At 46.7% G+C, this 25,564-nt stretch overlaps 1 protein-coding gene across 1 annotated transcript in view; it reads right to left on the bottom strand.

The window, feature by feature from the left end:
- Positions 1-25,564, bottom strand: part of C10H22orf39 (chromosome 10 C22orf39 homolog) — a 104,483-nt gene that overhangs the window by 42,174 nt on the left and 36,745 nt on the right. Inside the window, exon 2 of the mRNA XM_069620057.1 lies at positions 1,292-1,459. Within this exon, the coding sequence (XP_069476158.1) occupies positions 1,292-1,459 (168 nt within the window). The remainder of the gene's footprint in view (positions 1-1,291; positions 1,460-25,564) is intronic.

Raw genomic sequence — 25,564 nt, 5'->3', positions numbered from 1 at the left:
GACACAGAGGAGCAGCTCAGTCACGACTGTGTCACAGAATGAAGGTATAGAGAGCACATGGAATGAATCCAACATGACCGGTAACACTTATAAAGACCTCATTTTCTGTTTGAAACTACAAAGCCCCATAGCAAATGGGATTCCTCATGTAGCCCAGCTGGCTAGACCACCAATGAGGAGACTAAAGGATCAGCAGCTTTCTCATGAATGGGTCTTGAGCTGGAAGAAGCACAGGCTACAGAGCTGGAGCAGAGAGAGGAAAAGGAGAATGAGTAGGAGGCGTTCATCCACCTGGCCTGCTGAGACACTAAGTCCAGGTGGACAACCCCGTCAGGCAGGGTAATAGCTGGCTAGCAAGCAGAAAGTATTTTCGACATAAGAGAGCCAACCCCGTAACTAGAATGGAGAGGTGTTCAGCCTAACCAAAATTGCCAGAAGGGCAGCCTCCCTAAAAGAGGGAGAAGCCAATGAGAAAATAGCCACGTCTCCGAAAGGCAGCTTCTCAGGAGACCCAGACACTGACCTGGAAAGGCAACCTTCCAATCAAATGATGGTGGGTAGGGTAAGAGACATTTCAGCAATAAGATGGAGATTGCAGCCGAGGAGGAGGACAAGTATTCCCAGAGATGGGAAAGGATTCAGACTTTTGCTTTGTAGATGGAGAACCGAGTGAGGACACTGTTACTTTAGCCCAATCTGTACATGTATCACAATTTACTGTGTGTAAGTTCTATTTACCTCCTGTAGAAGTTGCCCACGTCCCACGTGAGCATTTTATCCCAACCAATACATGTATTGCTGGTGCCCTAGTTTCAGTTCTAGGTTTCTCCATAGTTCCTGTGGGAGTTACCCACTGCCGGATCATTTTGAGAGCCTAAATAAAGGTTCTCAAAACAAACATTTTGTTACTGTTTTCTGTTGGCCCTCACACGTGGCATGCAGTATTACAAGAGAGGATGTAAGAACTGGGAGGTGGGAGAGCAGGGAAATGACTGGGTTTTAACTGCCCAGGAGAGGAGGTGGGAATGTTCCAGCAGAGGTGCTGGTCATTTCCAGAAAGGCACAGAACAACGGGATAAGGAGCCTCAAAAGGAATGATGGGAAGTTCTTGACCGAAAAGCTGCTAAATGCATACTGTGCTGGAGGCATAATCCTTAATCACATCAAAAACCAGCTGAACAGAAACTGGTGAATAATTTATGTGGCAGAGCAATAAAGAATGAGAGGCTACAAATGGTCTACAGTGACTAGGTATGGATGGGTGTCATCAAATCAATAATTTCTGGGTTACCTTGGCTGCAGAACTACGCATTTTCTCCCACTCCCGGCATGTGGAGTAGTCTATTTTCCACTGCTGGCACGAAGGCGTTTCACCAAAGGTATAATAATAGTGGAACCGGTGTCGGAGGCCCCTGCAGTGCTTCCACTCTGACCAATAATCGTCACAGGCCCGTGGTGGCTGAAGTGAAGAAAAAGTAAAAAGCATTAATACAAGCAGGGAGGGCGTAGAGTGTTAGTAATACTTCACACACATATGGGGTAGACCAACAAGCTCCAATTTCATTCAAAGCCTCCGCACTAAACCCAGTCTATATACCATGCCAACATGCCACATGTAGCACTGTATGTTGAATTGCACACTGTTAGTTTTAGGAGTGGGGGCAATGAAGCGATGTAACATGATGGTGAATGTGACGAGAATGGCCTTGGCTGTACCTGAAGGGTGCAGATTTAGAAATGTACTGTCCTAGCTGTACATTCAGATCATGACTATTTAGCCAGGATTTGGACAGTGTTATAGAAACGTAGCTGATGCTCCAGTAGGCTGTTCTGAAGCACATCAAAAAGGTGCTTCAACGGAAGTGCAGGAATGTCACCCGAGCAGAAGAGGCAGTGCCCTCTAGTTAATCTTGTGCACTGGAATCGGCCATGTAGCACTGTTTGCATGGAAGGATGGGAGAAGAGGGCGAGACCTCCTTCAACACAGAGCTTGTCCCAGGCCTATTTTTCAGAGAATTCTTTCTTACCAGTTGTCTCCCTCAGCCCTGTGGCAAATCAGAAGGAGGAGTCTGGCTCAAGGACATTGCTTCAAGATGTTGTTTTTTTTGTTTAAACTCAACACACACCCTATTGCTAAGAGGGTCTAGCTCAGGGTGCTCGTCTTTAGATAAAATAAAAATAGTCCTCAGTCCAAAAACCTATGAACTACCTGGCCTTACCACTTTAAGGAAAGAAAACAAATCTAAGCCAGAGTACCATGCCTTCTGCTAAGACTTCTCTATACCAGTTATAATGTTAGTTCAGGTCCAAGTGGTCCCTTCTTTCAGCCTTAAAGCAACTCTTTGGCAAGCCTTGTTCTGAGTTTGACTTGTTATTTATTTGGTAAGTAGTGGTTTGCTGGACTGCAAGTTGGTTTTCTTTTGTCTGAGGCTGATCAGACTGTATATTATATTCAATATATGGGGCCTCATTACAGGTCGGGCGGTCCGGAATTAACAGTGGCGGTAAACCCGCCGCCACTGTTCATTCCGGACCACCCGATCCCGAGTCCTGCAGGCGGGAGGTGATCTTCCCGCCAGGTCTGACCTGGCGGGTTGAACACCTCCCGCCTGCAGGCGGACGTGGAAACACCAGCACCATCACGAGATGGTGCCGGCGTTTCCACTTCCCCATTCCCATTGAGTCCTATCGGACTCAATGGGAATGGGGATTTACACCATTCCGCATCCGGGATTCCCAGGACACCAGGGTCGTAATGCCCTGGTATTTACGGGAGTCACAGAGGGGGAATGGTAATACGAGTCCGGCGGTAACCAGGCGGATTTACCACCGCGGTTAACGCTGGACTCGTAATGAGGTCCATGGTCTTTTTCAAAAAGAAAAGACGAAAAACTGTCTGACTGTGCCCTCAGCGTGCTGATGTGTTGAAAATAAATGAAAAGAGGAATCCAAATAGTGTTGTTTATAGTTTTTTAATAGATTTTCAATGTTGTCATATGCCCTTTAATAAATGTCCTCCTATACCAGTTATAAGCTGATGTCCAGGATTTCTTCCTGAGTCTGTGTCACAACCCCAATGATCATTTTCACAGTTCAAAGAAAAGTTCTCAGTCTTTCTCTGGGCTACTCAAGGAAAATCTAAGTCTAAAGAAACCAAATGTCTCAAATTCTCTACACAGTGGGATGATCCCTTAATCCGCCTCCACCAGTTGGGTCACATGTTTTCTTGTTCTACTTTTTATACAAAGGGAGTCTCCAAGTTCCCGTTGTTTCTCCTGTTGACTTGGTTTAATTAACCCTCCAGGTTCCTTTTCACACATAGCTTGCAACGTTCCATTTATCTCTCTTGACCACTCTGGCCCTCTGACTTTCTTAGCTCTTGGGACTGTTTCTTGAGCCTCTGCCAATGTCTTCTACTTTTGGCTTGGCTGACTGAACCCTGCAGGTTCCCTTTCACATATATTAAGTTAAAATGAGGGTGATCCTCAAATGCTCCAACCATTTAGTGCATAATTTGTTGTGTTATTCTGGCGAGTCAAAGTTCAATTCAAATACTGACACAAAGATTTGTTTCCAATTTATGTCTCAACGTTTTATTTTAACGGTGTTGCTTCACTTTAAATTCTCAAATAAATATAAAAAGAAACCCAAAACATCCAGCAATACATCCACCCCCTCCACATCAGATGCTGAAACCAAGAGCGACACAGATGCAAGACCTACTCAATTAGATACAGCCTCAGCTGGGACATTGGATGAGCAAGCACCTATTGAGTCATTGGCATCAACAAAAAAACGACGGCCCTTTTTTAGAGGAACTTATGAGACACAGGAAGAGCTCACGCATCCTCAACCTAACACGCAGAAGCACTCAGCCAAATACAAAACGTATTCAAAATACCTTAAACCAAAGCATCCCAGAGGGAATAGAGGAGGAAAGAAGGAGCGCAAAAGAAAAACTAGAAGTAGAAACAAGATCGCAAAGACAAGGGAGGAGGAGATAGAGCAGATTATGAATCTATCCAAATTTCAAGTAACTCCTGCACTAAAATCTGCATTAAGCAAAGGTCTCTCCTTCAGCCCACATATAAAGGAGACTATTTTCAAACACAATTGGATGTATACAAATATAGCAGAAAATTTAAATCAAAAAAATTCTTTGAGGAAACTCCTAAAAAGAAAATTGACAGAATTACATCCAATCCATAATTACTATCAGAGGACTTGGTAGAAGACACTATTGACCTGTTAAACATAGGAGACGAGGAATACACCACAGAACTATTCTTGAAGGAACAAGGAATCGTATCCTGCTTGTCAGAGGAAACCACCATTAGACCCAAATCTACATTTACACCCGGACTCTCTTCAGAAAACGTGATTGACATCTTTCACAAAGCAGTCATCAATAAAACTCGAGACAACTACCTAAAGAACTCGACCTACAAATCCAAAAATAACCTCAACTTGGAAGAAAAACTAGCTCTTAAAAAAAGCTCTTAAAAAACTTGCTCAAGACGAATCAATTATAAGAAAAGCAGCAGACAAAGAAGGTAAAATCATCCTCATGAACAAGTTGGATTATAATCGGAAAGGCAACAAACACCTCAACTATAAAAAATGCTATGAGAAACTTACTGTAAATCCTGTACCCGATCCGGAAAAGGAATGGAACAAAAACAGTAACTTTTTGTTTGAACAAGGATTATTGACAGAAAAAGAATATCTCTGTTTGCAAAGCAAAGATTCTATAATGTCCACCATTTACTTTTTACCAAAAGTCCACTAACAATATACAGACTTACCACCTCTTCAACCCATCATTAATGGCATAGGGTCAATCACTGAGAAAATATCACAATACATTGATATACATCTTCAGCTGCTTGCATCAGGACTTGCCTCATTTGTAAAAGACACCGAACATATCATCCAACATGACAAAAGGTATGGAAAACACCAAATATTTCCTGAAAACAAGATCAGTTTCGTATAAACAACAAAATGAAATGATTCTTTCAATGTTAAATTTCTCACTTAAGGACACATTTCCCGCTTTAACAAAGACATCTTCAGAAAGCTCCAAGTAACAGTTAAGGGGTCTAAGTTTGCCCATCATATCCAAACCTCTTTATGGGGTTCTTCGAACTAAAATATGCCTGTAACCATGAACTATTGCAACATTAAATTGTGGGGTGGATTCATCGACAACATCCTAATTATCTGGGAAGGAGACACCAAACTCCTGGACACATATGTCATCTTAATAAGAATGATTACAATCTTTCGTTCACAAAACATGTAAGTTCCATTGAATTCTTAGATTTAGAACTGTTTGTGGAAAACTCCCAGATTCACACCAAACTTTACACTAAACTATCAGCTGGCAATAATCTCCTCAACGCCACTTCTCACCATCCAAGACACATCATCAATAATATTCCATATGGTGAGATCCTCAGACTAAAAAGAAACTGCAGCATACCAACCATTTATCAAGAAAATCTAATGAAAACAGTATCTGAATTTGAACAAACAGGATATTAGCCTAAGATTGTGAGAGAAGCAGTGCAGAAAGCAGAAAACATCTCAAGAGAGTATCTCTTGACAGACAAACCAAAAAGATCAACTATGGAAACAGTTCCTAAATTCATAACAACATACAGTACGGAAGCATCTAAAATCAAGAGACTTCTTAATAAATACTGGAACATCCGACAACAAACGGATCCAAGTCTAAACAAATATCTGGAAAATCATCCCAGTATTAGCTACCGTCGTGCACAAACTATTGGGCAACTAATTAGCCCCAGCTTTCTCAGCCCCATCTCCAGCCAAACTCAAAAAGAAATTTCCAATCAAAATCCTATCTTGGGCAACTATAAATTTGGAAACTGTAAACTTTGCCCGTTCATATATCAGAGAAAGGAAGAAATCCTCCTGCCAAATGGACAATCAAAACGCATCAATCATTTCATCAACTGTAACACCAAGAACGTTATATATATGAAATAGAATGCACCTGTGGAAAACTCTACGTAGGCAGCACGATTAGAGCACTAAAAAACAGAATCTTTGAGCATCTCAGAGCCATTAGAAACCAGGACCATAGATATCCCCCATCAGTACACGTTATTACAGACCACCAAAACTTTATCATCGAGGACCTCAAAGTCTTTGGTATGGAAAAAGTGAAACAGCCACCAAGAGGAGGAAACAAAGAGCCTCCTACACTAGAAAGAATCAACATGGATTTGTATTTTGGACACTTGTATCTCTGGTTTGAACTGTGATTCAGAGATGTATTACTGGCTGTAAATGCATATCTTTTTCATTTTCTTAAAAATTATTTATTAAGCCTTTTAACTTCTTAATCTTTTCCTCTCTTCTGTTTTTTCTAATGTTAACATTTCCTGCATAATTCTCACTTTATACATATACCATAACTTTCCTGCAAAATTGACACTTTATACATATATCTTAATTTCTCTAATTATTTTCCTAAGCAAACAGCAAACAATCCTCACACCAAAATGCATTGCATTATAGCTTCTCACACATCACAAAAGGGCTGATCCCGATGATCAGCACCTATAATTGGCATGCAATCACTTTCTATATTGCTATTATCATTTTTGCCTTTCCTCCCATGTTATTTCAGATCATTACGGTACAAAAAAGACAAAGTTCGCATTGCCATCCAAAACGGCCGCAGGATGTACGTGATGATGTCATGACGCGTCTGCAAGTTAACGTGCGGACGTCATCACGCTGATCTTGCGATACAAAAAGCGGTAAGTTTCACTTTCAACCCGTGCTTCCCAAAAGAAACAACGGGACACCTGGTTTATCATGGCTCTTGTACACTAAGTGCTACAAGGTAAGATTCTCTCTTCTTTCTGTTCTAGAAGCTTGGTTAGGCTCCATAACCATAAGCTGAATCTTTTTCATTCTTATCAACCTTTGAGCCTTATTATTTGCACAAAAACTTCTTTTCTTCTTTTTCCTTTCCACATCAAACTATTTGGGGCACCTGCTTGTATCCAGACAAATTAAGAACCTACCCATCAGCGACCTTTGTATTATTATTGTGATTTGAATCAAGCCACTGGACCCATCATATCTGAAATTGAGAAGCTAGGGTGAGTCCCCTTTTCTATGTACATTAAGAATTATATGTGATGTATAGCTATTCTCTCAATGACCAACAATGATTTAACATGCTATCACAACAACCAATCAAGTATTTTGCATTATTATAATCATGCAACCTTCTAGACCAACAAAGACAGATTTATTTCTGTTTTTATTATTTTTTTGTTTTGTGTTATAGAAACCCTTTCTCTCCTGATGAACCATTGAAAATACAAATGGGGAAACACGTGTTGAACGACCTTTACCTATGAACTAATAATAACCATTTCTTTGAAAATTGGTGTGAAGTAACACCGTTAAAATAAAACTGAGACATAAATTGGATACAAATCTTTGTGTCAGTATTTCAAATGAATTGACTCACCAGAATAACACAACAAATGATGCACTGAATGGTTGGCGCTTTTGAGGATCACCCTCATTTTGACTTAATGTAACTATTTGTGAGTGTGGCAGCTACACATTAAAGGGAGTAACCTCTGCATGACAACCAGCAATACCAAATACCTGTTTGTGGAATCGTCTAGGGATAGCTTTGTTAAGCTGCAAACCTTATTTCTATCCCTTTCACATATAGCTTGCAAAGTTCCACTTATCTCGACAGGGCTCTCTAGAACTTTCTGGTCCTCTTACTTCCTTATATCTTGGGGTGGTCTCTTGAGCCTCTGGCAATGCCAATACTCAGGTTTCTAGAGCAACTGTAACTAGCATATTCGGTTTCTGTGGATCATATTGACCCATGCATGCTTTTATTTCACTGGCTTTTCTTTCCCCTTTCAGGCTTTGTTCGGCTCACCTCCCTCCGCTCTAGGCAACTGTGGTAACTTCACTACCTCTGGGTGTGCTCCACTGAGGTGGCGCCTGAGAGGACATTGCTGATCCTTGCTCTCCTCGGTGTCTCCGTCAAGTAAGCATTTGTTTTCCTTATTCCAACCGCTTCGCTGCTTTCTTCGGTTCTCACACAGGGAACGGAGGATTCCTCCTGCCGTCGGTCTCTGGTCTTGGCACTTGTTCGTGGGCCCCAGGCCCACCACAGTGGCAACGTGCCCACACCAACGGGTACTATGGGATTCCTCCCATAATCACCTTGGCGATATTGCACTTTGTGATGCCGACCTCACAACGTCCCTCTTCCGCATCTTGGTCTCTCCCAATCACCGGTGGCTCTGCGGTGCAGCATGGCTTCACCCCTCCAGGATGTGGTGTCGTCAGAGGATAGCCTCTGCGTAGGATTTCCCCCTCACCATTAATGATTGGTTGTTCCATTATTCTCGCCACCGTACCTCCAGGGGTCGTGTAGCTTCGCAGCAGTCATGTTTTGGTGAAGTTCAGCATTACCTTGTGCAAAAGGTACAGAAGTAATGTCAGTTTGTTTTGAGTTTCTATCGATAGATATAACATCAGTCTCTTCTACGCCGATGTCTGCAGACAAGGTATTTATTATATGGAGTTCCTGATAGGAATGGGAGTCCTTGTCCCTTTGAGGGGAGCCGCTCCTGTGAGAAACTTAAGGCGTTTCTACCATGCTATTCCTGTGGATCGCTGACTCAGGTGGCCAGGGGAGGGCCATCGCTCTTGGATCCCAACCGTGGGGGTGGACAAGCGGGGGAGGTTCACCTGGAAAAGGGACCCTTGGAGACTGTGGGAACAACGCCCTTGGGCGAGACATGGTATCCTCTCCCGTTCCAATACATCCCTACCCGAGATCCCCTCAGTCATCATGGGTCCAAAACCCGTTCACACACAACAATACATCTGCTCCCTTCACCCTGACAAAATCCCACATGGTTTTTCCATGATCCCTAAGAAAAATGACAACTCAATCCCATCATCCACTATAAAAACCCAAAGACTGAGAATAGGAAAATTGCATATAATGTTATGCAACGGCCCTGTCAAACTAATAAGATCAAGCCGGGTCAGGCGCTCAGTCACCATCACACCCACTCTGCCTTTAGGAAATATGTACAGTGCCATTATATGTCCCCACCCACCCATTTTAATACTAAGAAGAAGAGGAAAAAGGGAGCTATGAAGATTACCCATAGGAGCCAATGTACCAGGGATTCCGATGGGCAGTCACCATTTTGTCCCGATAATGAGTCCAGGAAAGGTCAGGCCTCCCTCCACACTCATTCCCACCTGAATTCTGTTCAGCCTCCTACTCAGTATAAAACGCAGAGCACACAGGCACACTTTGAGCAAGCTGGAGAGGCTGAGAGGATTGTGCTGTCCAGAGGAGCCAAGGAGAAGCTGCAGAGGCTCTGGGAAGGAACTCCGAGAAGGAGGACAGGCTACCAAGTCACTGGGCCTGTGATTGCAGAAGAGTCTGTAGTGTGGCAAGAAAGCTGTGCTTCCAGGCAGCCAGACCAGGGGCAGCAGGAGCGATCGGACAGGCGCCTTAGCCAAGGCTCATCCTCTGGGTGTAAAATTAAAGCCCCTCTGAGGGGCAGGTGGAACAACCCTGATCTCTGAAAAGCCCCATTGGAAATCTCACAAATTCCCAGAACCTGAAGAATGCCGTTTTGGGAAGCTGTCAAAGGGGGAGCAAAATAAGAAAACTGCCTTCTGGGACCTGATGTCCAGAGATTGAACTTTTGTGTAAAGCAAGAGGGTGCGAGCCCGACTGAGGGAGACCTGTGTGTGAAGCAAAGGAGGGGTCTGAGCCGACTGAGGGAGACCCATGTGATAAGCTAAAAGAGGGGACCGAGCCGGACTGAGGCAGACCCATGAGAATTGGAGCAAGGTGGAACACGAGAAGAAGCAGAACTTCTGGGGCAAAGGCGAACCCACTGGAGCAGAACGACCAGAGCAAAGGGTTGGGGATACTCTGAAGTTCCCTGCAGGAGATTTTCTGCCTCCGTAAAACCAGGAGAGAGCCAAATCCCAGTCAATAAGACTGTATTGTATTTCAAGAACGCGAGGGACCCTCCCGGGTGAATGACAGAGTTGGGGAGGCGAGGCCAAGCCTGTGGTATTAACTTGACCGCTGAATTGGCACAGCAAAGTGAAGGAACTCTGAAATGCATAATGGTCAAGATTATCCCTGGCAAAAGGGGAAGTGAAAATGTGAATGCTTGAAGAGAAAGATTTCTTTGAACATTTTGCTTATGGTACAGAAATACCAAGACCAAGAGAGACTGAGGCAAATAACACAAAAGGAGAGTGCAAGAAGTGGTCCTTGCACATTTGAAAGTCTTCAACATCAGTGAAAGGTCCAAGCCCGACTGAGGGAGACCTGGAATGTGAAATAAGTTAGGGGAAGGAAACCTCTAACAATTTGTGAATAATGCTTGGGGTAGGGAACCCCTGCAAGTGCTGTGATTGAGAGTTCCGAACCCGGCTGAGGGAGATCTATGTTGAATAAGGTACTTTTTGCTTTGAAAGGTCCGAGCCAGACAGAGGGAGACCTATATGAACTTTTTGTTCAGCTATGATTTATTGAGAGGTCCGAGCTTGACAAAGGGAGACCTTTGTGAACTTTATGCTTTGAGAGGTCCGCGCCCGACAGATGCAAACTTTTTATTGAACTGTGAAAGAACTTTGGTGAACTAGAAAACCAGTGACTTTAACGTGGAAGGTCAAGCAGGCCTCGACCCATGTTTTGAACTGCTTCTTGATAACATGAACCAGAGTGCGTCATCCTGCCTACGGGGCACCACCTTATTCCGTGCTGTCCAAAGTGGCAAGGAGAGCTGACTCAGCCATCTTGATTTTTTATTTCATAACACTTCTTCTTTGCATACTTTTCCCCCCTTTAAACACTTTTTGTATAAGAGATAGGGCAGGCATTAGCTTTTGTTAGTATAGGGTGATTTGATTTGACAGAGACTGACTAGGACTGTGTTTTCTTTATTATTAGATGGTAGAGACTACTCCCATCATAGCTATTGAGCAAAGTAGAAGTTTTTCCACACTCCCACAAATCTAATAAAAGTTTTGAAAGTGTATCTCTTGTGTCAGTGTCATATTTGTGATACCATGTCTTCCTTACACTCGCAGTGAGGTCCCGCTTTCCCAAACCCCTATTGAGGGCTTTGCTTCCCGGGCTCACCTCCAAGCCTCAAAGGGGGTGGCTCCCTTCTGCATACATGTATCTATACCCTGTTAGCTGGCACACACTTACAGAAGCTCCTATCCTCCGCCTGGAGCTAACAGGGTATAGATAAATGTATGAATCATATTTTTACTGGTGTGGTTACCCAAATATTTAGTGTCCACAAATGCACAGGTTTTAACATATTATATAATTTTTCCTTCTTGTGGGTGGAAATTAAAAAGCCACAACAAACCTGAAAGACATACATCACGTCACTACTGTTTATCTAACAGATGAGGAGGTACAGTGAAAAGAAATTGGAGTTTCTTATTCTGCGATTGGTTCAGTCTGCGGCTTGGGACGGCTCAAGAAAATGTATTAAAAAGGTGTAGTGGTGACCAAAACAAGATGTACCTCATTGTCAGTTCAAAGCATGACAACATTCCAATAAACCCTGTTAGCCAAGCATGGCCAAATTCTATTAGGATGACGAGCATAGCAATGTCAAATCAGATTATTCCAATTCTGCACAGCAAGAACACATTTCAAAATTCCCAGTTAACCCAGAATAGTCATAGTCCAGAGGAGCAGTGTCAAATCCCATTAGGCTTAGTCAGCACAGTATGTCCTGTTTACATTAGGTCCAGTTAGGAATGTTCAATCAATACTGATCTTGCAATACAATAACATAGCAAACAGTCTTAGTGTGGTGCCTATATTCTAGCATCCTAATTTCTGAAACATTTAAGAGAACCTCCTTTTTTGATGATATTGAAGAGTGTACCAGGTAAGATCTCTTGTTACCTGTGTACAGAGAATAATGCTTTGCATCTTACATCATGGCACTTTTTTGCATGTTATGCCTCTCATACTGAAAGCCATGAGGTCATAGATCAGGGGTAACAATTTCAAGTTGAAATCTACTAGCCAGGCATAAAAAGTCACTTGCTCCTTCAATTCTCCACATGCAAACATCCATAACTAGTGATGATTGCACATTTTGAGGCCAGTCCTAGATTGATCATGAGAGTACACAGAAAATGGAAAAAGAATTGTCTAGTATGTGCATCCTGGAAACAGATGCCTATGTTTTGATATAACTTTTCCCTACATTTATAATCACTACCTTGATGCGTTGTGTATTGTTTCAGTGGTATCACAAAGAAGCTAAGAATTATGTTATGGCAAAGTGCCCCACCAACCTTGACTTACGTGTTACTAGTGCAGCACATATGTCATAGCCTGCACAGATCTGTTGGTTCATGAAATGTATATTTTATATCCATTACAAGAAATGTGCTGAGAAAAAAGGGAGGGAGGAATATTTCTAAATCATCAGGTGCAAATATTAGAGCCAAACTAATAATTATAATACTAACTAATAATTATAATATACTTGTGAATCAGAGATCGATCATTTTACGGTATCAGTGTAGACATTTCTCTTTGTACTTTACATCGCCCAAAGCAAGATAATGGGCCTCATTACAAGTGTGGCGGTCCGGAAACAAGAGCCTAGTAGACAGATTCATCGCAGTGCCGGTGCTTGCGTCTTCCCACTCCCATGGAGTCATATGGGACTCCATGTGAATGGGGACTTACAAAATCCGGCGCCTGACTTCCCACGCCGCCGGGACTTGTAATGTCATGGTGGCACTAGGAAGTCAGACAAATGATTCGATGTTATAGGGTTGGCGGCAACCCACCGGCGGGTTACCACCAACCTCGTAATGAGGTCCAATGACTCTTAAGTAGCTCAACGGTTTATGTCGCAGATGAGATAAAATAATCCATAATCCAGGCAAGAGAGTTTGCCGAAACTGTTCATCTGGTCAGTTGGTATTCAGTTTGACGATTTATTATTGCAAGAAATTACAGATCCTTGAGATTGCCTTCAAGTTTTGTTTTAAAGTGTTTTATCATTGGATAGAGCACAAACAGAGTTGATGGCTGAAAGGTTTAGAATTAATCTTAACCACTGGCATTGCTCTGGGCAACCCTCCAGACCATCGTTCTTCACCTGCCAAGCCATTACAGAAGGGGAAAGACCATATGCAAATCAGGCTTGGTCCCACCTCAAAGGGGCAGTCCAGCCCAAACTGCTAGGCTGCATCCCTTCTGCACGAGACCACAAGCATCGCCAAACATGTTTCAGTCTTGTTGGGCCTCATCAGTGAGGAGTAGCTTGGGTCTCTAGGCCCAGCAGGCACGGGACCCACGTCTGGGCATACCCATCTCACTCAGGGTGACAAAGCAAAAACAAAGAGGTGATGGCTGGAAGGTTTAGAATTAATCTTAACCACTAGCATTGCTCTGGGCAACCCTCCAGACCATCGTTCTTTGCCTGCCAAGCCATTGCAGAAGGGGATAGGATAGGCTGGATCTTTGTTTTTTTGCCTGGATGTGTTTGAATCCTATGACTCCAATTCAGCACCAAGGTTTTTTGTACTCCTTTGTAGTTTTTCCTTGGGTTTTTCCCTTCCCTTTTGCCAGGCCATTCTTTTTCCTCAAGACAGCCCTGGCATCTGGTGAGGAGAGACCTCATCTTCATCACAGTAAAACCGCTGTCCAAGAATCGGGTAAGCAAAAGACTGAAAGTTACTTCTACGAATATATTCAAATTATTACTGTGTTCTCTGTGAAGCTTAGATTTATAAAAGTGTTTTTGTTTAGGCGTCCCACAAATGTTTTCCATTCAGCGACTCCCTTTACAAATTATCAGTATGATGTCATTGTGTCTCAGCCAAAGCATCACACTGTTGATTTGGAGGTGTGCATGCACGTTTTTCTTCCTACCAATCAATTGTTGGGTTCACAACAGAGATAATAGTTGAAGTGGTGGCCAATGTTTTGCCTCTTTCTATGCCTATAGTAGGACTAGTCAAAGAGAAAGATATTCTGGCTGTTGGTTGCCATCTCAATGATCATGTTGGAGTGCTTCAAATAATTAACTCATCTAGTCTTCAGAAAGTATTAGTAGTCTTCAGAAAGTATTAGTATACCTGAATAACACTCTAATGAACAATGGGGGTTGTGACAGGTCAGAAGGAGGACGTGTACACTGTGAGGACATTTTAAGCAAACTTTATTAAATAATAGTCAGAAAGGCCTAGCTATCCCTATGGCCATGGGATGTTCCATACCTAAATAATAACTAAGGTGCTCGTCACTCGTCTGTTTCTACTGCCCAAGACTATTGATATCTGACCCTATCATTTATCTTAACAAAATAAAGGCAGGGGAATTACATCCTTCTCCTGCTTCGTGCTTTCAGCACTGGTTCTCTCGATATAGGTTCTTGGAAGCCCCTTACCATAAAGCCAGGGAGGCCAGGCTGCTACCCAGTACTCAGAGGGTGGATCTCGTGGGGAGGGACTAGAGACGACTATTCGGAGAGAACGCAGTATGCCCAGACTATACCACTACCTCCCTTATCCTCTTACCTTGTGAAGGGTGCCATAGTTCCCCATACTGCCATGTACTTATTTAAGGTAAACCCTCCAACCTCCTTAAAACGCACTGAGACAAGGAAGTGTAGGGTCGACCTGTGTGAGTCATGTAGAAAAGCTTGGATGAAGAAAAATCCAGGTAAACCAGTGGAGAGGAAAAACATCTGTAGCAAGACAAAGAAGAGGCACAGAGTAATGAAGAACGCTCCGCAGAACCAACAGTCTAGTCAATATGGACAATCTGTGAGTAACTGGGACATAAAAAGGGAAGGAGGACTGAATATGGTGTTCAGCTTTCCCTCGAGGAACCGCAAGCAGGTCGGCGGTGCAGCAAAGGGAAACCCGGGGAACAGAGAAGCAAGGCGAGAAGGTGAAGTCTCCAAAAAGGGTCGGAAAAAGAAGCACCCTTCTCCCGTCCTGGAAGCAGGCTGTCGAGACCGATGAACGAGAAGGGAACATGTGGTCCAGGTTGCAAAACCAGGCCAGCAGGAAGCAGCAGCTACGGAGACACCATAGCTGGAGCAGATCACGCGGAAAGCGCTTGACGGAAGAGACTGAGTCCTGGAACCGACTGGAGCCAGAGCGGAATCTCCCTGGAGGTAGGGGCTTGCCGGGGCTAGTAGGCATGGACAGAGGAGGGGTCTGGGGCTCCCATAAAGAAGGGTGGAAGTACCCTAGAGAGCAGGACTGAAAAGAGAGCCTTGGAAAGACACTTGAAACAAATAATTGCATCTGAAGTAAGGGCCTGGGAGCCACAAATAGAGAAAAAGATTTACAATAGGTATATGGACAATAGCAGTACCTGGCAGGGTAGTAACCCTGCCTAAAGTCTCCTACCATGTGGCCAGTAGAGGGCCGACGCTTCCGGATTCCAATCCTGGGGTTGGTGTGCTTCAGGAGGATCACCTGGGTGGAGAGAATGCCCAGGGTGGTGGGGGGATTTCACAGGGTAAAACACTGTATTTTTTCCATGGAGAGGGATACTATTGTCACTGGGGTAAAGGAGGAATCGGCATATTGTCAATTTAAAATATCTCAAAAACCTGATAAAGATGGAGAGATAAACATTCAGAGTATAACCCAACAAAGTACCGTGTTGGAAGTGCAAGTCTTTTGCCTATCTAAAAATATATATCCTCCCCGAGACCAAAGACATACCACGAGGAATGACGGAAATGTGACCTTTCCTAATCTATCTCTAAAAGTGTTAAGCCCTATAATAACTGAAACGGTTGTTAAAAACATCAAAGCAGTAGACAAAACAAATTTCCCTCAAAGTGGCTGCGTGTCCTAGAATCCCTCAGGGACTGTGAAGAAGAAGATGGCTAAAGAGGCATGCAGAGGTAGAGAACAGGCAGACATGCCTGATGAACTATGGCAAGGTCAGGATATTAACTCAAAGGGCCTGCACCTTAAGCCAGTTAGTCCACCTGAGGGGTATAAAAGGCTGCTGCAGGAGAGAGAAGCTGGAGCAGGAGCTGGAAGGTCGGGCAGTAGGAGAAGAAGAAAAGGAACAGGAGGCTGGCAGTTCACAAGGAAGTGTGACCACAAAAGGAATGTCAGAGTAAAGGAACAACAGATTTCACCTGCAGGCTCCGAGTTGGTCCTGTGCCCACAAACCCTGTTTGGCTGTGGCTGCATTGAAAGACTGGAAGAAGCTGGCAGTCTCTCCAGGTGCCGCCTAATTGTTGTGAATGCAGAGCTGAAGTCCTGTGCTTTACCCGAGGCCCGTGTGCAGAAGCAAGCCGAGGGAAGCTGGAGAACGAAAGACTCTCCGTTAACAAGGCCAGATTCAAGACACCCGTGCTGTGGCGGGGTGTGAATCCTGAGAGTGCCTGTGATAGCAGTAGTAGAGAAAAAGAAGTCAGCAGTAGAATCAGCCCACAGCCTCTAAGTCTGTAGCCGGTAAATGAAGGGCCGTACTCCAGAGCACCAGAAACTCCTTGCCGGTAACCGTAACCAGCTGGAATTCACTCCCGTAGAAGGTAAAGTGAGTGAACTCGGTCGTGGTTGTGGGAAGTATTGTCAAACAAAGGGAAATATATCAATAGCTGAAGTGCTCGCGTGTGAAGAAAGTGTTTATTTTTAGATTGTTTCTGTCATGGCCACTGGTCAAGGGCCAAGTACTTCACCACCTGCAGGGTCCCAATGGACCCAGTCTTGGCGCCTTTGGCACCAAGCTCATTACAATGTGCGCTCTGCACACAGAATACAGAAAGCATGTGCCTCTAGGCCGGGCAGGGCCCTACCAATACAGGGAAGGCACGTGCAGAAGACGGGAGGAGTGGCAAGGTGGGGCCACAAGGCGGGGCCTAAGGGGAGTGGCTGGGTCCAGGCTATACAAGACAGTCCCACCCGCATGCTGGCGCTTTGCGTTAGTCTGCTAGTGCAGATTAACGCTTACCGCCGTTCTGAAGATTCTTACCTGGTTCAGCACGTGCATCTTCAGTCTCCGGAATCCTCCAGTATTTTACCTGGAATCAGCCACGCTATCGCTATCAGCACTGCCATCTGCTTCCATCTGCGGCCGGCGCACGCATCTTACCTCGAGGCCACGCCATCGCTGAAATTCCTGCTACCTTCTTCCAAATCTTGGGTTTCGCGCGCATCTTACCCGAGTCAGCTACGCCATCGCTTGAAGAAGCACTGCTACCGCTTCCGACTCAGCAGCAACCGCGCTCATTTTACCAGTCTTCTCGAGTCCTCCACGGGTGCCGCCTAGCATCATTACCTGTCCCGAACTTCCATCCACACAGGGCCATCTTCCGGCGTTGCATCCATGCAGATCTTCATCTCCGGCAGCCTGCAAGAGTTCGGAAACCGCTCACAGCTAACACCAACCAGCTGCACCTGCAAAGGGAATAGAAAACACAAGGTGAGCAAGTCGCATACACTATAACACATTAAGCAGCGCAGCTCACGAATTTAGCAGAGTTTCTGGAACAGTCTACTTACCATCAGTAGGTCCTCCGGGATAGACTTTTTTCATCATCACGCGCTCGCGGGCCATCGTCATACCTAGGGAGAGAAAGGACAGTATATGGTTACGGACAACAATCATTGGGGAAAATGAACACAAAGGATACAGACAATCATTGGGGAAATTAACACAAAAGATACGGACAATAATCATAGCACTAAACCTATCTTCAAGACGGAATGGTCGCAGCCGGTCTGGACCTCCGCACCTAGGACCAGTGACGCAACTAGGTCCATCCACAGCGCCCCTGCTGAAGTAAAGCAGGACGGAGAGTCCATCATTACATCAAAACAGGTGAGCTTGCATGGGCAAACTCTTGCACACTACATTTTGGCACAACAGGGTCGAGGGGAATCACGGCACCACCACGCTATTCTCACTGCCTCTCATCTTCTTTCAGGACCAGTACCAGCACCCCGGGGCCTCGATACCACTGCACTTGGGGGAGAGAAGCGATCCAAGGGAGTCAACTCCTGGGTGGGCCCCAACCATGCCCCAACGTCCCCGCAGAGACCAGGTATGATATGATATGATATGGCATTTGTAACACGCCTATACACAGGTGTTTCAAGGCGCGACGAGGCAGGGAGGGGAGGAACAAGGGGAGACAGACAACGATCCTACTAGGCCAGGTGTCATTCAGATCGCGCAAGTGCAGGGGGTGGGGGGGGAAGTGCAAGGGGAAGGGGAGGGGGGGGAGTGCAATACAAGGTAAGTGGCGTAAAGTAATAAATGAATAGGGCCAGCTGGTGGCAAGTGCAAGGTAAGTGCAGAACAAGTGCTGGAAAAGGGGGGGGGCTGTAGGGATACAGAGACAGTCCCGCAGTGCAGAGGGGTTCCAGGGCATCAGTGCAAGTGGAGAGTGGCTGGGCCCAGGACCGAGGCCGTTAAGAGTGGTCCAGCTGCAGAATCAGTGCAGTTTCAGTGAAGAATATTAGCTGTTCAGCAGGGGAGAGGGAGAGAGAAAGCAGAAGCAAAAAGGAAGGTTTTGAGGTGCTTCCGGAACCGGAGATGGTTCTCTTCTCAAGTTTCAGGGAGGCAGGAAGGCTGTTCCAGAGGGAGGCCCCTGCCGCGGAGAGAGATCTACCCCCAGCTCGTTGCTTCGAGAAGCGGCTGACCCTGAGGGAGTTGGAGGCGGATGAGCGAAGGGCTCGGGAAGGAAGATATTTGGGAAGAGAGAGTTGAAGGTATTTAGGACCAAGGCCCCAGAAGGCCTTGTGGACAATGCAGAGGGTTTTGAACTTTATCCTCACAGCCACTGGGAGCCAGTGTAGAGATTTCAGTCCTGGAGAGATACGGTCCCTGGGCTTGAGGCCAAGGACAAGTCTCGCAGTTCTGTCCTGGATGAGTTGCAGAGGGCGGAGAGTGGAGGCAGACAGCTTAAGATAGAGGCTGTTACAGTAATCCAGCTTCGAGAGAACCAGGGCTCGGGAGAAGGTGAGCTTCTGGGGGAAGGAGAGGAAGGGAAGAATACCTCTGAGGAGGTGCAGCTGGTAGTGTGACTTCTTAGCGACGTCAGAAATATGAGGAGAGAAGGAGAGTGTGGAGTCGAAGATGACCCCAAGGTTTTTTGCATTGCAGGTAGGAGCAGGGAGGGGGCCAAGGGAGGCAGGCCAGAGAGCTGCAGGGAAGGAGGGAGTGGGTGTACCGATGAGTAGAATCTCAGTCTTACTGGCATTAAGGCAGAGGTCATTGGCGGCACACCATTCCTGGATAGCAGACAGACAGTCAGAGATGAGGGAAGGAGAGGGGGAGGCTGAGGGTAGCCTGAAAATGAGCTGGGTATCGTCCGCATAGCACTGGAAATTAGGGCAGAGAGCAGCGATGCGGTGGGCAAGGAGTGCCAGATACTGGTTGAACAGCCAGGGAGAGAGATTAGATCCCTGGGGGACACCACAGGTGGAGAAAAAGATGTCGGAGAGGAAGGACCCCAGTTGGACCTGGGAGGGTCGATTTGAAAGGAAAGAGGTCAGCCACGCCAGAGCCTGACCAGTGATACCCAGGTTATCACGGAGACGATTGAGCAGGATGGCATGGTTGACAGTGTCAAAGGCAGAGGAGAGATCGAGCAGAATGAGAACACACGGAGTGTTGGAATCGAGGTTCAAGAGCAGGTCTTCACGGATGTTCAGGAGAGCAGTTTCCGTGCTTCTGGCAGCTCTGAAACCAGATTGATGGTCATGAAGACTACCAACAGATTCAGCATGGAGGTTAAGCTGGGAGATGGCCAGTTTCTCCAGGAGCTTGCCCAGGAAGGGAGTGATGGAGATAGGGCGATAGTTAGCCGGGCAGGAGGGGTCGGAAGAGGGTTTCTTGAGAAGAGGGTGCACAAGGGAGTGCTTGAGGGGGGAAGGGAAGACTCCAGAGGCGAAGGAGTGGTTGCAAAAGTCAGCCAGGGCAGGAGCCAGGGAGTCGATGTGGTCCTTGATAGTTTTGGAGGAACAGGGGTGAACCTGTTTAGACGAGACTTTCATAGATCGGACTTGTCTGGAAACCTCGTCAGCAGAGAAAAGTGGAAAGGCAGAGAAAGAGGGAGGAGGGGTGACTGCAGAAGGGCCAGAGGAAGAGCCGGGAAGGGAGGGAGGGAGGTGAAAGGAGGAGAGCGAGGACAGGATGTCCTGAGTTTTAGAGATGAAGTGAGAGGCCAATGGAGTGCAGAGGGCCTCGGAGGGGACAGGAGAGGTAGAGACTGCAACAGGGTTGGCCAGCTCCTTGCAGATTTTAAAGAGTTCGGCGGAGTTGTTAGATGCCGCAGAGATGCGGGCTTGGATAAGGGCTCTCTTCTTGGTGAGAACGGAGAGCCGATACTGCCTTTGGAGCAGGCGGCAGGCCAGTTTGTCAGAGGATGAACATGAAGCACGCCATTTCCTCTCTGCAACCCTGCACTTGCGTTTTAGGGTGGCGTGATCCGAGTCATACCAGGAGTTACATTTGGCTTTGGGCTTCAGGCGGATTCTCATGACGGGGGCAAGGATATCAAGAGTAACAGATATAGCAGAGTGGAGCATGGAGAGGGCTGTGTCAGGGTGGGAGTCAGCCGAAGGGGCAGGGGGGGGGCGAGAAGGTAGCAGCGAAAGCCTCAACTGACACACGCTTCATGGGTCGGATGACCGAGAAGGTGGGTGGCAGTGAAGAGGGTGGCTTTGCCTGTGGGGTAGGGAGGGTGAGGTGGGAGGATAGGAGAAAGTGATCACTCCAGGAGAGAGGAGTGGAGGGAGGGACGGAGAGGGGAAGGTCAGAAGAGATCAGAGCATCAAGAGTGTGCCCAGCAGAGTGAGTAGGCCCAGACGGGAGAATAGAGAGTGAGAGAGAGTCGCAGAGGTCACGAAAGAGAGCAGTGGGGGGACTGGAGGCATCAAGGTGGATGTTGAAGTCGCCAAGAAAGGAGTTGAGTGGTTGAGGACAGGAGTGAGGAGGAGAGGTCAGCCCACTCAGAGAGGAAGGAGGAAATTTGACCAGGTGGCCGATAGATAGTAGCCACGGTAAGGGAATGGCTAGGAGAGAGAGAGAGTCAGCAGACAAGACATTCAAAAGAGGAGTAGGTCTGCGTAGGAGTGACAGTGGCAGGAATCCACTCAGGGAAGATAAGGGCAACACCACCCCCTGCACGGTTAGGCCTGGGCATGGAGAGGATCTTGTAACCGTCAGGTAGGAGTGTGTCAAAGCTGGTGGCAGAGCTGGCTGTGAACCATGTCTCAGTGAGACAGAGGACGTCAAGGTCCAGTTCCTCAAGAAGGTGACAGATATCAGAGGAGTGCTTGATGGCAGAGCGAGAATTTAGAGTGGCAATGTGGAGAAGGTTGCCCTCCTTGAAGAACTTCCGGGGAGGGGTACAGATCAGAGGTACGCCCTGCGGAGGTGTTGAAGAAGGAGGTGAAGAAGGAGCACGAGAGGGGGCAGGGAGGGAGGGTAGAGGCAAGGTAGCCAAGGATAGAGGAGGGGGGACAGCAGGAGAGGAGAGGAAGTTGATGAGGTGTGGGAAGCGTCTATCAAAGAGGAGAAGGTTGGCCTGAGGGCCTTGGACCAAGATGGTCCCATTAGCGTAGACATTAATGATGGCCTTAGAGGAGCGGAAGGGGGCCAAGAGGACATCCCAACGGGTGCCACCATTAATGGGAGAGGAGGAGAAAGGAGAGAGCACAGAGACCATATGAAGGGTCCATAGGTCAGGCGAAGGCACGAAAAAGAGGATGTCAGTGAGAGTTTCCTTAGAGCAGGCACTAGTGTAGGTGTCAGCGATAGGGAGGCCTGGGTTGGAGACCAGGATGTCCTTTTTAAACTTTTTCCTACCAGATTTAGTGAGGAGAGCAGGATAGTCAATGGAGAAGCAGTTAGAGAAGATAGGCGAGACAGAGAGCACCATGGAGTAGGAGGGAGGGGGGGGGGGGAGACAGACGAAACGAGAGCACGCAGACAGGAAGTGAGCGGCAAGCACAAGTTACCACAATTAGAGCAAACAAACAGTAAAGCGTATTAGGTACCGGGACACCTAAGTTTGAGAATCCTGCGAGGGGAGAAAAACACCCTAGTTTACCACAGTTCAGAGCAAACAGTTATGCGTATTAGGTACCGGGCCACCTAAGTTTGAGAATCCTGCGAGGGGAGAAAAACACCCTAGTTTACCTCAACTGTGAATACAGTGAGGCAAGGCCCCATGCGGATGTAACCAGGAGTAGGAGGGGTGGGCCAGGGAACGGCGAACAGGTGGAACTGGCGCCTGGCGTCCCCTGCGGACACCTGCAGACACACAGGGAGCTGCACTGTAGGAGTCGCCCTTGGCCTGGGGCCCTTAGCCGCGGGGGCTGCCGGGCAGAGGGCTGCCCAGGAGGGGGGAGGTTATAGGCAGAGGGAGAGGAAGGGGGGTGTGGGCGGGCAGGGAGGCGGGGAGGGAGAGGAGGACCAGGAAGTGGGAGGGGGGAGCAGGAGCAGGCCAAACACCGCGCTCAGAGCGCGAAGAGCAAATTATTCAAAATTATTTTAAAGACACTCACGGAGGCCCAGGCAGGGCTTCCCAGGCCTGCTGTTCCCCTAGGGCCACCGGCGACCGCTCTCCACGCTCAGCTGAAGAAAGAAGCGAGCGGGGGGAACGGCCGTCGAGTAGGCCAGAGGGGAAGCAGGCACACAGCCAATCAGAGGGGGGGGTGGGCGGGCAGGTCGGCGGGGAGGGAGAGGAGGACCAGGAAGTGGGAGGGGGGAGCAGGAGCAGGCCAAACACTGCGCTCAGAGCGCGAAGAGCAAATTATTCAAAATTATTTTAAAAACACTCACGGAGGCCCAGGCAGGGCTTCCCAGGCCTGCTGTTCAGCTGAAGAAAGAAGCGAGCGGGGAGGAACGGCCGTCGAGTAGGCCAGAGGGGAAGCAGGCACACAGCCAATCAGAGGGGGGGGTGGGCGGGCAGGGAGAGGAGGACCAGGAAGTGGGAGGGGGGAGCAGGAGCAGGCCAAACACCGCGCTCAGAGCGCGAAGAGCAAATTATTCAAAATTATTTTAAAAACACTCACGGAGGCCCAGGCAGGGCTTCCCAGGCCTGCTGTTCCCCTAGGGCCACCGGCGACCGCTCTCCACGCTCAGCTGAAGAAAGAAGCGAGCGGGGGGAACGGCCGTCGAGTAGGCCAGAGGGGAAGCAGCCACACAGCCAATCAGAGGGGGGGGGTGGGCGGGCAGGGAGGCAGGTAGGGAGAGGAGGACCAGGAAGTGGGAGGGGGGAGCAGGAGCAGGCCAAACACTGCGCTCAGAGCGCGAAGAGCAAATTATTCAAAATTATTTTAAAAACACTCACGGAGGCCCAGGCAGGGCTTCCCAGGCCTGCTGTTCCCCTAGGGCCACCGGCGACCGCTCTCCACGCTCAGCTGAAGAAAGGTGAGTGCAGGTGAGTGTAACAGTTTCACTAAAATCATTGACCAGAGAAGTCGCATGTCTCCTATTAACAGGGGGAACAGTAACAGTAATGATTTAGTAAACCATAGCAGACTTTCCCAAACAGTTACAAAAATATATCACTTCAGAGAGGACGCGTATGAAGTATTGGTTTCCCTGATCATTGTCAAAGTCCAACGCGGTCTATATTAAAGGGAACGCAAGAAGCAAGTTGGAGCATGCCATCAAGAAGCAACCACGTATGCCTAAATCTGATTTTGAAGTGAACCTTAACTCTTGAAACAGTCTACATTAAATTTTCGCAGAAGTTGTTGAACTATTAAGTAGAACAAGCTTTGCCGAAGCCAGTAGACTGAACCTTCCAAAGAGGAAATCAGGCCAAATAAGAACTGCAGTTCGTTGTCTTGAAGTTGTTGAAGCTGATACTACCCCAGAGTCCTATGATACAAGGGTGACAAAGTTGTATTAAAACTGAGAGCGTGGCATTGCAGCTTTGGGATAAACCCTGGAGAGACAGAGATGCATATACAGCTGGGGAAGGGAGCTGGATACATATACATCTGTAAAGCTGATACTGTGGCAGTTAGAAGTTAAAGCAGATTGTGTGGCAGCTAAAAGACTCGGAGGAAAGGCAAAGAGGCTGCTCTTTCGTCTAATAGTCGAAAGAGCAGTGCCTTGCTAACCTGTAGAGGTCGAAGAGTCTTGCTCAAGTTACCGAAAATATTTCCACAATATCAAGTTGCAGCAGCGGAAAGTAGAACTGTGGTTGTCTAGAATTTTGTCCAAACATTTGCATGTTGATGAAGTTGAAGTAGACACAGTCTGTGAGATAGAGAAGCCTGCTCTTGCAGTAACAGTGGCAGAAGGAAGTTGCCATGGAGAGAGCAATGCTCTTAAGAGAAGCATCCTCACAAATTGCATCCAAGAAGCAGAAAAGCAAAGTTGTTATCAAATTGGTACTTTTGTTTTGAACATTATCCAGAGTTACCATTGGTGTGGTTTTCTTTATAGAACTTTTAAAAGGGAGCTTTCCATCCAATGAAGAACTGTTACCAGTGGATTTTTGTTTGAGTGACTTTCTGTTTCTTTGGAAGTTTTCAAGACTTGCTTTAAGACTTTGTTTTTCCTTGTGTGAAATTGACCTTGGACATTTCTGGGGGAGCGGAATCTGCCCAGAGCAAGCATAAGTCATCCAAGACTTTGTTTATGTGGTAATCTTTTATTTATGTTGTTTATGCTTTACTTTGAATGTTTGGTTGTTTAGTGGGAGGTATGCTAGCACGTTTCCCCTTAAATCGTAGAACAGGAATCCCCTGGTAGAGTAGGTTTAGTTAGGGTTTACTTGAAAAAGTTAACTCAGTTGTGAACCTCACATTACTGACCCCTCACAGTAGTGAACCAGGTCTGCTATACGATCAGCAGATAAGCCTGAGAATAGCTAGGGGAAAGGGAGTCATTTCTTCTGCCACTGTGAGAAGCATGAGAAAGACTAGGGGAAGGAAATGATTCCCCCTGGTGTTGCAAGAAGCTGGGGAAGATCTAGGGGCAAGAGTCATTTCCTCTGGTATCGTGAGCAGCCTGAGTAAGACCAAGGGAAGGGAGTCATTTCCTCTGGCATTGTGAGAAGCCTGAAAAGAACCATTGGAAGAACGGCATACCCCCTGGTGCAGAAACGACATCACAACTGGCGTTACACAATAGACACCACAAAGCGGGAAGTCTGAACAAGCTCATGGGGGAGAGAGGCATACCTCTTGGAATAGAAGTTGAACACTCTCCAGGGATCCAACAGTAAAGTCAGTAATCATGTTCAATAAGGAATATGGATACTTTGAGTTCAACCAAGAACTTGTAGTCCTTTTTAAGACTTTTTGCTTGGAACTTTGTTTTCACCTTGGAAAAGGATTGTGACCTGGGGGAACGGAGTCATTCCCTTGTGGACAAGTCCCTTTTTTCACTGCAAAGCATAAAATAACCAGTATCGCATTGCAATTCACTAAACAAAAATGATTAATTGCTTTTCGTTTTATAAATCAGGTCGCACTGACTGATGTAATTTCAGAG

This window comes from Ambystoma mexicanum, chromosome 10, assembly GCF_040938575.1.
Source record: "Ambystoma mexicanum isolate Mex_15411 chromosome 10, UKY_AmexF1_1, whole genome shotgun sequence".
In the NCBI taxonomy this organism is placed as follows: domain Eukaryota; kingdom Metazoa; phylum Chordata; class Amphibia; order Caudata; family Ambystomatidae; genus Ambystoma; species Ambystoma mexicanum.
The sequence above is the reverse complement of the archived record's forward strand: the minus strand, read 5'-3'. Positions and strand labels throughout refer to the sequence as shown.